The 14,060-nt window shown below is 43.1% G+C and overlaps 1 protein-coding gene across 1 annotated transcript; it reads right to left on the bottom strand.

The window, feature by feature from the left end:
• Positions 1-14: 14 nt before the first annotated feature.
• Positions 15-11,335, bottom strand: TOMM20L (translocase of outer mitochondrial membrane 20 like). Its single transcript, XM_036257218.1, has 5 exons — positions 11,200-11,335; positions 11,020-11,063; positions 5,394-5,475; positions 1,042-1,184; positions 15-90 (listed from the first exon to the last, which is right to left on the bottom strand). Exons 1-5 carry the CDS (start codon positions 11,333-11,335, stop codon positions 37-39), a joined length of 459 nt encoding a protein of 152 aa, XP_036113111.1. The 3' UTR covers positions 15-36.
• Positions 11,336-14,060: the final 2,725 nt, after the last annotated feature.

Genomic DNA, 14,060 nt, shown 5'->3' with positions numbered 1-14,060 from the left:
TATTCTGACTGGAATGTGGATACGTTGAAATGTTTTTCAATCAGGATCATCCTCCAAGTATTCCTGTTCATTCATGTCTGCCTCAAATTGCTGGTAAATACATAAAACAGTTACTTGCTAATCATTTCAATGCACAATTCTTTTCTTGCTTCCCTTGCATCAGGGTGGTCATTACACTTTCTTATTCTAGCTACATTTTCACATATCTTCAGGAAAACAACCCATCTGAGACTAGGTTGGGCATGTTTAAAAGTTGACTTACACTCTAGTGGAGTGTGTGTTTCGTTCAAAAGCTGAGAGTCTAACATGAATGATTCTGAGTCAGACCAATAAAAACTGTATTCTCAGCCATGACGTGATCAGTGTAATAAAAAGTGAACCCAAAGTTAAAATACTGTCTTATTGCTAAACGAACCCTACAATAAACCCATGCATTTTTAGGAAATTCTAGTGGATGCATATGCACACTAAGCAGCTTGATAAATGTAAGTGGACTACTACCTATTAATAATTAGCTTATGAACAGATTTCATTTGATATCAATCTTCAAGTTGTACTTTAGAAAACACTAGTTAGCCTATATGTTTACATTTACCAAAGTGATATCTATGTTTTGTCATACTAATGGAAATTGGAAGTGTTCTGCTTTGATAATTTACTGTTTTCTATGTTACATCTAATTTTTAAGCCATTAGGTCATTTAAATAACAAAATCATTTAACTTAAAGGCCTCCATTGACATTACAGTCCATCAATAACTGATATCTTTGAAAGTACAAAGACAAATAAAATGTTAACAATGCTATCTTTAAAATTGACATGCTGAAACATCTACTTCTCAACAAAAGATGCAGATGTTATAGCCAAAGGAACATGAACTGGCCTGTTTCATGTTAAGGCAAGAAAGGCAATAAAAAATTTCAGAGAATTTACTCAATTAAATCTTTGAGCCATTCACACACCTACTTTGCTATTTCTATGTTCACAAGCCCAAAATGGTTATTTTGCCCATTTCACAGAGATAATTAAATATGTGCTCACCTGGCAAATAAGGGGAATTTTGTGTAACAGCATCTCAAATACCTTGGGAGGGAGTGTGTGTTTAAAAATCTTCAGAAGTTCCCGTGGTTGCCCACACACTGAAAGGGCATTGCTGAGATGTTCAACACCCATTCTGTGCTCTCCTGAAACAAATTGATATGTTCAAAGCAAAATTTTAATGTTCTTCAAACTATACATTATACAAATTATCGAGAAAGCATCACTCATTAAAACTTAAAAGCATATCAAGGTAAAAGCTATGTAAGCAAATCTCATAAAGGGTATAAAGGTGGGAGGAAATGTTGAGCTGCCAGTTGGATTCACTGAGGTTGAGCTGAAATACAAGTCACCATGACCCAAATTACAGTAAGGACCCTAACTTTATTTTATTGATTTTTTTGGTATGTGCCCCTAACGGGAACCGAACCCGGGACTCTGGTCCTCAGGCCAACGCTCCAACCGCTGAGCCAAACCGTTAGGCAGGACTCTAACTGTTTAAAACTGTTCTTGCCCTGGTTGGTTTGGCTCAGCAGTTAGAGTGTCAGCCTGCAGACCAGAGAGTCCCAGGTTCGGTTCCCACTAAGGGCATGTACCTCAGTTGCAGTTTGTCCCTGGCCCTGGTTGGGGTCATGTGGGTGGCAGCCACTCAATGTGTCTCTCTCACATTGTTTCTCTCTCTCTTCCCTCCTCTCTCCTTCCTGCTCTATCTGAAGATAAATGCAAAAGTGTCCTTGGGTTAGGATTAAATAAATAAATAAAATAAAACTGTGTTCTTGAAAATGTACATTTTCTGCAATTTGGGTACGCAGGAGGTGGGTATTGAGGTTTGTTTTGTTTTAAAGGTTGTGTGCTATTCACATGAGGTAGGTTATCTTTACATGTGTTACTGATGAGATTATAGATGAAACATCTGTTTTTCTGGCTGACACTTTTAAAAACTGATTCTACTGTCAGTCAAAACAAGATTTAGTGTAACATGAATTACATCTCCAGAGGGAGAAATTAAAAGATTTAAGAACTTTCTAAGTAAAGTTTTTGGGTTTTTTTATCCTAACCTGAGGACATTTTTTCCATTTTTTGTTCAGATAGAGTGGGAGGGAGAGAGACAGAGAGAAACATCGACGTGAAAGGGACACATCGAGTGGCTGCCACCCGCACGACCCAACAGGGCTGGGGACAAACTGCAACCGAGGTACGTGCTCTTAGCGGGAACCGAACCCGGGTCTCTCTGGACCGCAGGCCAACCCTCTAACCGCTGAGCCAAACCGGCCAGGGTGTCTAAGTAAAGTTTTAAAATGAGTTTTAGGATGATTGGCTATAAAGTAAGAATGATAATTTGTGAAGAGTAGAAATCATAGAATTTCTATTTATTTATTTATTTATTTTTATCCTCACCTGAGGATATTTTTCCATATTTTGTACAGATAGAATGGGAGGGAGAGAGAGGAAGGGAGAGAGAGAGAGAAACATCGACGTGAAGGGACACATCGAGTGGCTGCCACCCGCACGACCAACCAGGGCCGGGGACAAACTGCACCCGAGGTACGTGCCCTTAGCGGGAACCGAACCCGGGTCTCTCCGGACCGCAGGCCGACGCTCTAACCGCTGAGCCAAACTGGCCAGGGCTAGAATTTCTATTTAAATAAAAACTGCAATCAGTCTCACTTCCTTGTTTTGGGAAACAGGCAAAGCTCAGTGAAATGATTTAAGGTTTCAAGCGTGTTAGAACTAGTAATGGAACCTAATTTTCTGAACCTTGAGACTACAGCATGCTGCCTCTCTTCTGCTGTTATGCAATAATAGAAGTTGAAATTTGACATATATTTAATATAACTAGTTAGGAAATAAAATATATTTCTCTAATTAAAATACTAGATTCTTATTAATGGAAATTAATTTTTCATTTGTTGGTTAGACTACATGGTTGTATGAAAAGTGCATGATGGACAGGAAAAAAATGCTTCCCAAGGATTTGTATTAATCTTAAAACTATTCCCTGGCAGGTATGGCTTGGTGGGTATCGTCCTGTGGACCAACAGGTTGCTGGTTCAATTACCAGTCAGGGCAGGGGTCCTGGCTTCCAGCTCAATCCCCCAGTACGGGGTGTGCAGGAGACAGTGGGTCAATGTTCGCTCTCACATCAGTGTTTCTCTCCCTCTCCTTTCTTTCTAAAAAAAATCAATAAAAATATTTTTTTAAAAACTATGAGAAAGACATGACCTAACCCAGATACACAGACAAAGCAAACCTTATTAATACGTAGATTTTAGGACTTATGATTTTGTGTCTATAGACACCAATTTTATATTTTCAACATAAGAAATCCTCATTGCTGGGTTTTTAGTAACTTCTTAGGCATTTAAAGAAGCTATTTCTTGCCCTGGCCGGTTTGGCTCGGTGGTTAGAGCGTCGACCTGCGGTCCTGAGAGACCCGAGTTCGGTTCCCGCTAAGGGCGCGTACCTCGGTTGCAGTTTGTCCCCGGCCCTGGTCGGTCGTGCGGGTGGCAGCCACTTGATGTGTTCCTTTCACATCGATGTTTCTCTCTCTCTCTCTCTCTGTTCCTCTCTCTGCCTCCCACTCTACCTGAACAAAAAAATGGGAAAATGTCCTCGGGTGAGGATTAAAAAAAAAAAAAAGAAGAAGCTATTTCTTGTTCCTGGCTGGGTAACTCAGTTGGTTAGAGCATTGTCCTGATACACCAAGGTTGTGGGTTTGACCCCTGGTCAGAATCAACCAATGAATGCATAAATAAATGGAACAACAAATTGATGTTTGTTTTTCCTCTCTCCTTCTCTCTCTCAAATCAATAGAGAAGCTATTAGATGAAGTATTTCACTGGAAGGTTTATTTTAAAGAAATAAAATTATAGCTTTATGAAAATGATACATGAAGTCAAAATACTTTGACTATATTGAGCCATTTAAAGAAAAAGATATAATATTGCCTGTTCTCAAGTAGATGGAGCTAATGTGACAAAAACAATTTGTCAATAATGTTTAACATAACTTTAGTCCATTTGTAAAACTACCTAAAAGATCAGTACTGAATAAAATTCTAAAATGTCAAAGTATGATTAATATGCAATGATTCTGAATGACTGCAGTGTTTTTTAAAATAAATTTTTCTTTTTTTAAAACTGACTTTAGCGAGAGAGAGAACGATCAGTTGCCTCCCATATGCACCCTGACGGGACTGAACTTGCAACCTGGGTTTGTGCCCTGACCGAGAATCCAACTGGAGACTTTTCAGTGCTTGGGATGACAACCACCTGAGCCACCCAGCCATGGCAGCTGTAATACTTTTTAGTTTCTCAGAACCTTTATCGTGGTTTTAAGCCACTGATTAAAGTTAAAATCCTATGAGTTGTCCAGGAACTGGAATTCCTCTGTGTCTTTATAAATCCTGGAAGATGCTACCCTCTTAAATGATGGTTGGAAAACAAATTTTTTTCAAAAAAGACAAAAGAAGCAAAAACAGGTATAGGTATTGTGACATGCAAGGGAATCTGCAACACTTGAAAAAAAGATGCAAAAATGGGTGTAATGCTCATTTATCGAGCAACATTGTCTACTCCTTAGTTAAGAAGCCTCAAAAAAACAAAAATCTTTTCTTTTCCAGGGTGTAACACCAGAATAAAAACATGGTCATTATTTACAATATTTATACAATACTGACATTATCTATCATCATTTTACCTGACAAGATTGTGTTTTCTCTCAAATCTATTTGGAATTGGGTGGAGATAAATTATCATTCAAAATACAGGTCATGGCTATTCAGTGCAGAGTAGTCCCTATAGGGATCACTATATTAGACAGAACAAGAATGGTCATTCATAATGGCTTTTTTTTTTTTTTTTCTTGGTACGTGCCCCTAGTGGGAACCGAACCCGGGACTCTCTAGTCTGCAGGCCAATATTCCAACAGCTGAGCCAAACCGGCCAGGGCCATAATGATAAGTATTTTACTAAGTAAAATATAATAATTATTTTACTAAGAATAAGAAGACAGGAAACATTTTATAAAGCAGTTAAACATGTTTAAAGTTTTGATTTACACAAGTAGTCATTTGGAAAATCCATTTGCTTAGAATTTTCACCTGACGACAGATGAGGTGTTCTTGCATCTGGTTTTGCTCCTCCATCGTCACTTCCAACACTGCAATGTAAACTCTAACTCTGGCACGTTGGAGCTGGACAGTGTGATGGAGTGAAAATGCTGGGAGTTTCTCTTGAAACTGAAGCGTATTGCCTGACACATCTAGCTAGCTAAGTTACTTGACACACAGATACCAATCAACTGAACAAAAATGATCATAAATACTGCTTATAAAAGAATATTTACATTCTTACCTCTAGATAACCAAAGTTCTCCCATTCGTATCTCTTGCAGGAAAAGTTCTTGCAATTTTTCATTCCTTGCTGGATCCCACAACTAAGATCCACAAAATATTTAACAATGAGTAATGAATGTAAGGAATATGTGAATAATCAAAAGTATTTAGTTTTTATTTTAAAATGCACTTATTGAACCTACTTTCTAAATCCAAAGTATGACAGATGTGGTTGTTCTTTATAATATTAAACCAATTTCTTAAAATGGAGTTACAATTTCAGGCCATAAAAAAATACATGGCATATTCAAATTAGGTTGTGATGCTTATAACTCATCCACATTTTACTCAGCTTACTAAGTACACATATCAGAAATCTTACTATAATTAACTATACAAAGGTTGCTTTGTATGTTATGAAACTATTTTCTTGCCTGGGGTATTAACATTGCACGTTAATTGGGAAACAGCGTGGTGGGGAGTCGGCAGTGCAGTTGGTGTTGAGAATGTTGCTGTGGTTTGCTGCTGCCTGGTTCATGAAGGTGACCAGGGTCACAGGATGCCACATCATTGGTACCATGCCCGGGGCTGGTCTTTAAAGGTAGAGAGAGCAACCCTTAGCCAAAAATATCAACTCCTCTGCCGGTCACTTCAGCTTCAGTTCGTTATAGACAAAGGATTTTTGTGTTTGTTTCCCAAAAATTCTGTTCTTAAACTGAGATGAGCCTGGCTGTGACTGGATAGCTCAATTGGTTAGAGCATTGTCCCGATACACCAAGGTTGCGGGTTCAATTCCTGGTCAGGGCACATACAAGAATCAACCAATGAATGCAACAAATCTATCTTTCTCTCTCAACCAATCAATCAATTGATAAAAATGGATGAGCCTGGGGAAGGGGTCAGATTTTAAGCTTTTATCAGCAAACATGCTAATGATCAGTAACAACCAAAGGTTTCATTCAACAGATACTTAGTGAGTACTAAAGAACAAGCCACTCTAGGAAGAGCTGGACGAGGAAGGAGACTAAGACCCTTGTGCCCATCCCCAAGAAACCCAAAGTGTGACCAAGGGAAAAGACAAGTATGCTTAAGATCAAAACACATTAACAATGAAGTCCAATGTCCTCTGGCATTCAATGTACAGAGATATTCGATCTGGGTGGGGAATCAGGGAAACTTTCTCCGAAAAGACAGCATTTGAGATACGGAGAAGCTCAGTGACAGTCTGATGAAGGAAGAGGACAGGCAATGCAACACTGCAGGGAAAAACCAAGTAATCTTTATTTAGCTGGATTATGCGAGGGTGAACACTGCAACAATGATAACTACCAATTGCTGACGGGGAGCTGCAGACCAGGAACTTTATGTATATTGTTTCCAATTCAGGAAAAGAAGGCTGTCTATTTAGAAGGCACCCATGGAAGGCTGTGGAGCCGAGCTAAGAGGTTTGGCCTTCCATCCGCAGAATAAGGAGCTGCTGTAAAGAGTTGCATATTCAGGGCTGCCGGTTGGAAGACTGTATTGGAGAGGCAGGGAGACAAGTGAGGAACTTTCTATAATACGTGGGTAAAAGGTAATAAACACCTGGAGTAGAGTGGAAGCAATGGAAATAAGGAAAAGCATATGAGATGAGAGCACAGGAAAATAAGAATTGGGGACTGATTGTGGAGGATGAGGCTGATATTTAAGCAGGAGGAGTCAGGGTCACAGCAGGGAGGTTAGTGATGCCAACAGCATTGTGAATAAGCCAAGAAGGAGCAGTGGCGAGGGATGAGACGATGAATTTACTTCTGAACGCACTAAGATGAGATGCCAACAGAGCACCTAGGCCAGTGGTTCTCAACCTTCCTAATGCCGCGACCCTTTAGTACAGTTCCTCATGTTGTACGTGGGCGTATCTGCACATGGCGGACCCGCCTGGAGACGGATGGAGGAGCGGGGTCTCGGTTCCTAGGAACATCGGAAATATGTGTTTTCTGATGGTCTTAGGAGACCCCCAAAGGGGTCGCGACCCACAGGTTGAGAACCGCTGACCTAGGCAATAGTCTGGCAAGCAGAGGAAATTTGGACCCTGGGTCTAGGGCAGTACATCTGAGGTCACTTGTGAAGAAAGGAAGGAGCCTCCAGGGACATGAGGTAACAGTGAAAATCTGAGGGCAGTGTTCACAGTCAGCTCACAGAGCTGTTAAAACTGCAGCTTCTTGCCCTGGCCAGTTTGGCTCAGCGGTTAGAGCGTCGGCCTGCGGTCCGGAGAGACCCGGGTTCGGTTCCCGCTAAGGGCATGTACCTCGGTTGCAGTTTGTCCCCGGCCCTGGTTGGGTCGTGTGGGTGGCAGCCACTCGATGTGTCCCTTCATGTCGATGTTTCTCTCTCTCTCTCCCTTCCTCTCTCTCCCTCCCACTCTATCTGTACAAAAAATGGAAAAATATCCTTGGGTGAGGATTAAAAAAACAAAACAAAAAAAACTGCAGCTTCTTGGGCTCTACCTAGACCTGCTGAATCAACCTCTAGGAGCAGGGCCCAGGAATCTGCATTTCAACAAGCTCCGTGGGTGATTCTTATAAATTCTAAACTCTGCATACAGTCGGCCCTCGTTCATCATGGTTCCTCGGTTCCAGACTCTACCGTAACAAATGAATTGCTGCGTAGGATTCTGTATTTATACAGTCGTCCCTCGCCACTTCGTCCTGCCACTTGGCGGCTTCACTCTGTGGTGGAAAAAACGATGACAGAGTAAAGCCACGAAAGTTGAAGCAGTGGTGAGGGACAGCTGTCCCTGGCCTACCCCTGGCCCCTAAATCAGAACTGTCCGGTCCTCGAGTCAAATGATCTGTTTTAATGAACGCCCCAGGAAAATCGAATGCAGACAGGACGTGGGCCATACTTAGGGAACTAAAAGGACCTGAAGGTGAATGGGAAGAGAGACCCCAGAAGGGTGGAAAAAGACATCTCTCTGTGCCTTAGTTTATTTAGCTATAAAATCGGAAGGCCAGCCCTGGCCAGTTTGGCTCAGCAGTTAGAGAGTCGGCCCGTGGACCAGCAAGTCCTGGGTTCAGTTCCCGCTAAGGGCACATACCTCGGTTGCAGTTTGTCCCCGGCCCCAGTTGGGGTCATGTGGGTGGCAACCACTCGATGTGTCTCTCTCGCATCCATGTTTCTCTCTCTCTTCCTCCCTCTCTCCCTCCTGCTCTATCTGAAGGTAAATGCAAAAATATCCTTGGGTGAGGATAAAAAAAATATTAGAAGAACAAAGTTGTGAAGATTACATAAAAGAACATTTGAAAAATTCTGCTTTTGCCTCTTCCTCATTTGAAATAATTCAGATCTTCATTATTTCATCTGCACTGCCATCAATGGATTTTCCTGTCTTTGACTTCCCTCCTCCACCCCATCCTTTAAAAAAAATTGCATCCATTCTCTGAAGTAAAGTCGCCATCACGTTATCCACCACAAGAAAATATCCAATCTTTCCAGTTTGGCATTCAAAGCCCTCCACAATGACAACAAACTACCACTCAGCTCTCTCTCTCTCTGGCCACAACACTCCTTAAATATTGGAATTTCGTGGTCTGTGCCTCTGCACAAGCTTCCCACAATAAACAACAATAATCAACAAATATTTACTGGGAGCCTAAAACATACCAGACACTGTTCTAGGCACTGGAGGGACAAACGGAGAGTAAAAAACAGACAAGGTCTGCCCTTCTGGAGCTTAGTCTAAAAAACAGAAGCATTACTCAAATAATCACACAAACAAACTATGTAACTGCCCCCATGGATAAGACCAATCATGGAGAGGGATATGGAGCTGAACCAGGCTCTGCCCCAGTGAGAAAGGTCAGGAAAAGCATCGTAACTCTTCCGTCCAGCTCTGTGGACACTCCCTGTCCTGCTTCTGTAACTATGCCAATTACACCTTTATTCTCTAAGTGACTCCATCCTAAAACCCCAGAAATCTGACTCCTGCCTCTCCATGACCCTTTACTCCATCAACACCAATGATCTATTCTTCCTGGACAATTTATCTCACAGCCCTCATCACCAGTTACCATGGACACCGTTATAGCTCAGGACTTCTATTAACCCTCATGTGTACGGCTGCAATAGCTTCTCCTTTGCTCCAGTCCACCTAGCACACTCCTGCCCGATCAATCTAACCTTGAACGGTTTTTTTTTCTTCTCTTCTTCTTCTTCTTCTTCAAAAAAAAAAAAAGCCTGCTCAGAAATCTTCAGCAATTCCACCACTGAATCTGAAGCCCTTAACCTCCTTAAATGTGATCCCTACTTAGCTCTCCAACCTTACTTCCTACTCCCCACTCGGACTCTTTTGTCAAACTGATTTACTGAATAGACCTGTCAGACCCCCATTTTGCACCTTTAAGTAACGGTGCAGTTCCCTCTGCCCTGAATGTTGTCTCCCCTGAAACCAGGACCCACATTAACACATCCTTCCACGCTTGGTTCAGTGCTACCTTTCCTCCAAAGTCTTCTGTGAAGGGCTGCATGTTCCACAAACAGCCACAGCGATATTCCCAGTCCCACTTCCGGAACCTTTTGCCTCTATGAAGAGAGGGAGCCTATTTCCTCTTCCCTTAAAACTGAGCAGACCTCAATGCTGCAGAAGTGTTGGGCACGCGCGCGTGCACACACACACACACACACACACACACACACACTTGCTTGCCCCTTGGGACCCAGCAATGACACTGTGAGGAAGACCATGCAACATGGAGAGGAATGTGTAAATGTTCAGGCCAACAGCCCTGGTTAAATGGACAGCCAGCATCAACTGGACATGTGAGGAGTGAGCCTTCAGATGACCCAGCACCTAGCCCTGGAGTCAACCAGCCTGAAGCTGAGTGGAGCAGAAAGGTGCTATCCCCACCTGGCCCTGCTCAAATCGCAAATGCAGGAGCAATAGACATACTGTTTTAAGCCACTATGCATAAAGCAGCAACAGGTAAGCAGAACACTTTATGAATGATAATTCTGCTCTGAAAATGATTCTCTCCCTTCTCTGGGCTCTTGTTTCATGGGAGTTACTCTTCCTCTATTACTAACTTCTGCCACAGCTAGGAAGACAAGGGTGGCAAATAGGTGTTGACTAATCAACTGAATATACAGATTAAGACCTAATTCCTCCTGAAGGTTCATAGAAGAACCTAAGAATTCTTAGTAGCACATTTAAAATTTTATTTTGACAGATCAATTTGTTGTTCCACTTGTTCATGCGTTCATTGGTTAACTCTGCACGTGCCCTGCCGGGATCAAACCTGCAATGCTCGGACCGACGCAGCATCCGGGCAGGGCTCTCAGCAGCACGTTTAAAGCTGATGTTAGGTTGGGCCAACCAAGATGACTGTGATTGATAACTTTAAACACGGCTAATCAAATCAGTTTTGGAGAAAAAGAGGATGCGTTCGCTCCGCAGCTGGAAGAAAGGCGCTGCGCGCCAGAAGTGGGCGGTGTGGGAGGCCATGGCCCGGCCTGGGTTTCCAAGTGTCTGGTGCGGCTCTGGGAAGGCAAAAGCTCCTCTGCCTGCTTCCAATGAAAAGCACCTGTTCCTTTGCCTGTTCATAACCCCAAATGGTCCTAAACCTGAACTCGACGTGGGCTCGGAAGAGCCAGCCAGGGACCGGATTCACCTGGGCGCCCGGGTCGTCAGCCCCTTGCTGCCGGGCTCTTCTTTCTGCAAACACAACGCGGCACGTGCTGGTTGGGAGCCATCCCGAGGCCAGCGTGCGCCCCGTGGGCCCCGACAGCGGGGCACCACGGCCCCGCCTCGCCCCGTGGGCCCGCCCCGGCCACGCCGCCGCCGCACTCACTGTCCCGCAGGCGGCGCTTGAACGCGGGGTCGTCACGCCGCTTCCAGTCGAAGTACACACAGTAGCCCAGGAAGGCGACGGCGCCACCGGCGGCCACGGCCGCCAGGAGGCCCAGGAGGGTGCGGACGCAGGGCATCCTGCCGCGGGCGTCCCGGAGCGGAGCGTTGGGCGCGGGCGGGCGGGCAAGCGGGGGGTGGGGGGCGGCTGCCGCCAGGGGGCGTCGGCGCGGCGCCCATCCCGGCCTCGGGTTCCAGGGCGCGGGGCCGCAGGCGTGCCGAGTGTGGTCGCCTTGTTCAGCTGTTGGCGGACAGAGCAGACCGAGGGTCCCAGGGGACGTGTTAGGCGATCTCACTGCCACCCAGTAACAGAGCTCTGTTCGAACCCAGGTCTGTTCCACTCCAAATTCTGAACCTCATTTACCCAGCACACCCCAGTCCACCCAATCAGGCAAAATCACAGCACGTCTGCAATCTGGTTAGCGGAGGAACTGGATCCTCCTTCGGCCTCTCTCTTCCCTCACCTGCAAATTTAAGTTGATGCAAAACTTGGATCATCTCCTAGTGCACAGCACTGCCCATTGAGCTCCTGAACACTAGCCGTAATCTCCTTCTTAATTTCAGTATTTTAGTTGGCATATAGTGGATTCTCACTGTGGCTTTTTACCTTGTATTTTCCTAATGTCTAATATTGAACACCTTTTAAAAATAATCTTTCTTTTTTCGGAGAAGTTTTAGATGCATAGCAAAATTGAGTGGAAAGTACCAGAGGGTCTTCATATACCCCCTGATCGCACGCATACACAACCTCCTCTACTACTAACATCCTAGACTGGCACATTTCTTTCCTTTTTTTTAAATCCTCACCCGAGAACACTTTTTGATATTTTGTTCAGATAGAGTGGGAGGGAGGGAGGGAGGGAGAGAGAGAGAAACAGAAACATCAACGCGAAAGGGACACATCGAGTGGTTGCCACCCACCCCACCCAACCAGGGCCAGGGCCAAACTGCAACCGAGATACGGGCCCCAGCAGGAACCAAACCGGGGTCTCTCCAGTCCGCAAGCCAACGCTCTAACCACTGAGCCAAATCGGCCAGGGTGAGTGGCACATTTCTTATAATCGATGAGCCTACATTGACACATCATTATCACCCAAAGTCTATAGTTAACATTAGGGTTCACTCTTGATGTTGTGCAAATAAATAAAAGGTTTTGACAAATGTATAATTACATGTATCCATCATAATATTATGCAGAATAGTTTTACTCTTTGCTATATATATCTATCCTTCCCTCTCTCAACCCTGATCTTTCTACTGTCTTCATAATTTTGCCTCTTCCAGAATGTTGTGTACTCAGAACCATACAGTATGTAGTCTTTTCAGATTGGCTTCTTTCATTTCAGAATATGCATTTAAAGTCCCTTTGTATCCTCTCATGACTTAATAGCTTATTTCTCTTAGTGGTAAATAATATCCTGTTGTCTGGATGTACCAGTTTTTTCATTCACCTACTGAAGGGACATCTTGGTTGCTCCCAAGTTTTGGCAATTTTGAATAAAGCTGCTGTGAACATCTATGTGCAGGTTTTTGTGTGGACATAAATTTCAACTAATTTATACACACACACACACACTAAGGATCGTGATTCCTGGATCGTATGGTAAGAATATGTTTAGTTTTGTAAAAAAAAAGACCACCAAACTGTCTTTCATATTGGCTGTACTGTTTTTGCATTCCCACTAGCACTGAATGAGTTGCTCTTGTTCCACATTCTCACCAGCATTTGGTGTTGTCAGTGTTTTGGATTTTGGCCATTCTAATAGGTGTGTAGTGGTTTCTCATTGTTTTAATTTGCATTTCCCTGATGACATGTGATGTGGAGCATCTTTTCATATGCTTACTTGCCTGCCACCTGTATATCTTCTTGAAGTGTCTATTAAGGTCTTTGGGCCATTTTTAAATTGTATTACTTCTTATTGTTGAATTTTGAGTTTCTTGGTATATTTTGGATAACAACAGCCTGCTATTCTGATGTTTGTCTCCTCTCACCTCCCAAGTCCTATGTTGACGTCTTAATACCTAATGATGGTATTAAGAGGTGTGTCTTTTTGGAGATGATTAGGTCATGAAGGTGGAGCCCTCATGATTGAGATGAGTGCCCTTATAAAAGGGGCCCCCCAGAGCTCACTGGCCCCTTCCACCCTAGAAGGCCCTTACCTGACCATGCAAACACCTTGATCTGACTTCCCAGCCTCCAGAACTATGGGAAATGTTTGTTTATACGCCTACCAGTATATGGTATTTTTGTTATAGCAGCCAAAACAGACTAAAACAGTTCTGTATCAGGTGTCTTGCATAAATATTTTTTCTGGTTTAGGGTTAGTCTTCTCATTCTCTCAATGAACACTGTTTATAAGTGCTTATTTGCCATCAGAATATAATCAAATCTTTATGAAAAGAATCCCAAAGACAACTTTTAAATGTCTGACATTGTATATAAGGATCGCTAGTAAAAAGAAAAGAAACAGTAACAATTCAAAAGGTAATTCTTCTCAATGTAAGTAAACATAGTTTTTGACCTTTTTACTGTGTTAGATGCTGGAATAGGCACTTTGTGGGATACAACCGTGACTAAGAAGTATGTAAGGAACTAAACATCTTGTAGGGTAGAAAGACACATATATATTAGGTAAACATAATACAAGGTAAGTTGTAAAGGAAAATAATACTGATTGAAAATACTATCAGAGCATAAGAGAGGGTGATATTTGGGTGGTGGTGAAAAGTCAGCAAAGCTTTATAAAAGTAGCCGCTGAGATAGCTCTGGACAAGTAAGGTCCAGAATTTTCAGGGGAACAAAAG

The sequence above is a fragment of the Molossus molossus genome, unplaced genomic scaffold (genome assembly GCF_014108415.1).
Source record: "Molossus molossus isolate mMolMol1 unplaced genomic scaffold, mMolMol1.p scaffold_m16_p_1, whole genome shotgun sequence".
In the NCBI taxonomy this organism is placed as follows: Eukaryota; Metazoa; Chordata; class Mammalia; order Chiroptera; family Molossidae; genus Molossus; species Molossus molossus.
This window is presented reverse-complemented; position numbering and strand designations above follow the sequence as displayed.

Excerpts from the sequence above, each read along its gene's own strand:
- TOMM20L (XM_036257218.1), bottom strand. The coding sequence starts at position 11,335 with ATGCCCTGCGTCCGCACCCTCCTGGGCCTCCTGGCGGCCGTGGCCGCC. Across the intron at positions 11,064-11,199 it reads CAAGCGCCGCCTGCGGGACA|AAAGAAGAGCCCGGCAGCAA; the intron begins GTGAGTGCGGCG and ends TTGTGTTTGCAG. Across the intron at positions 91-1,041 it reads AAATTCCCCTTATTTGCCAG|CAATTTGAGGCAGACATGAA; the intron begins GTGAGCACATAT and ends TGTATTTACCAG.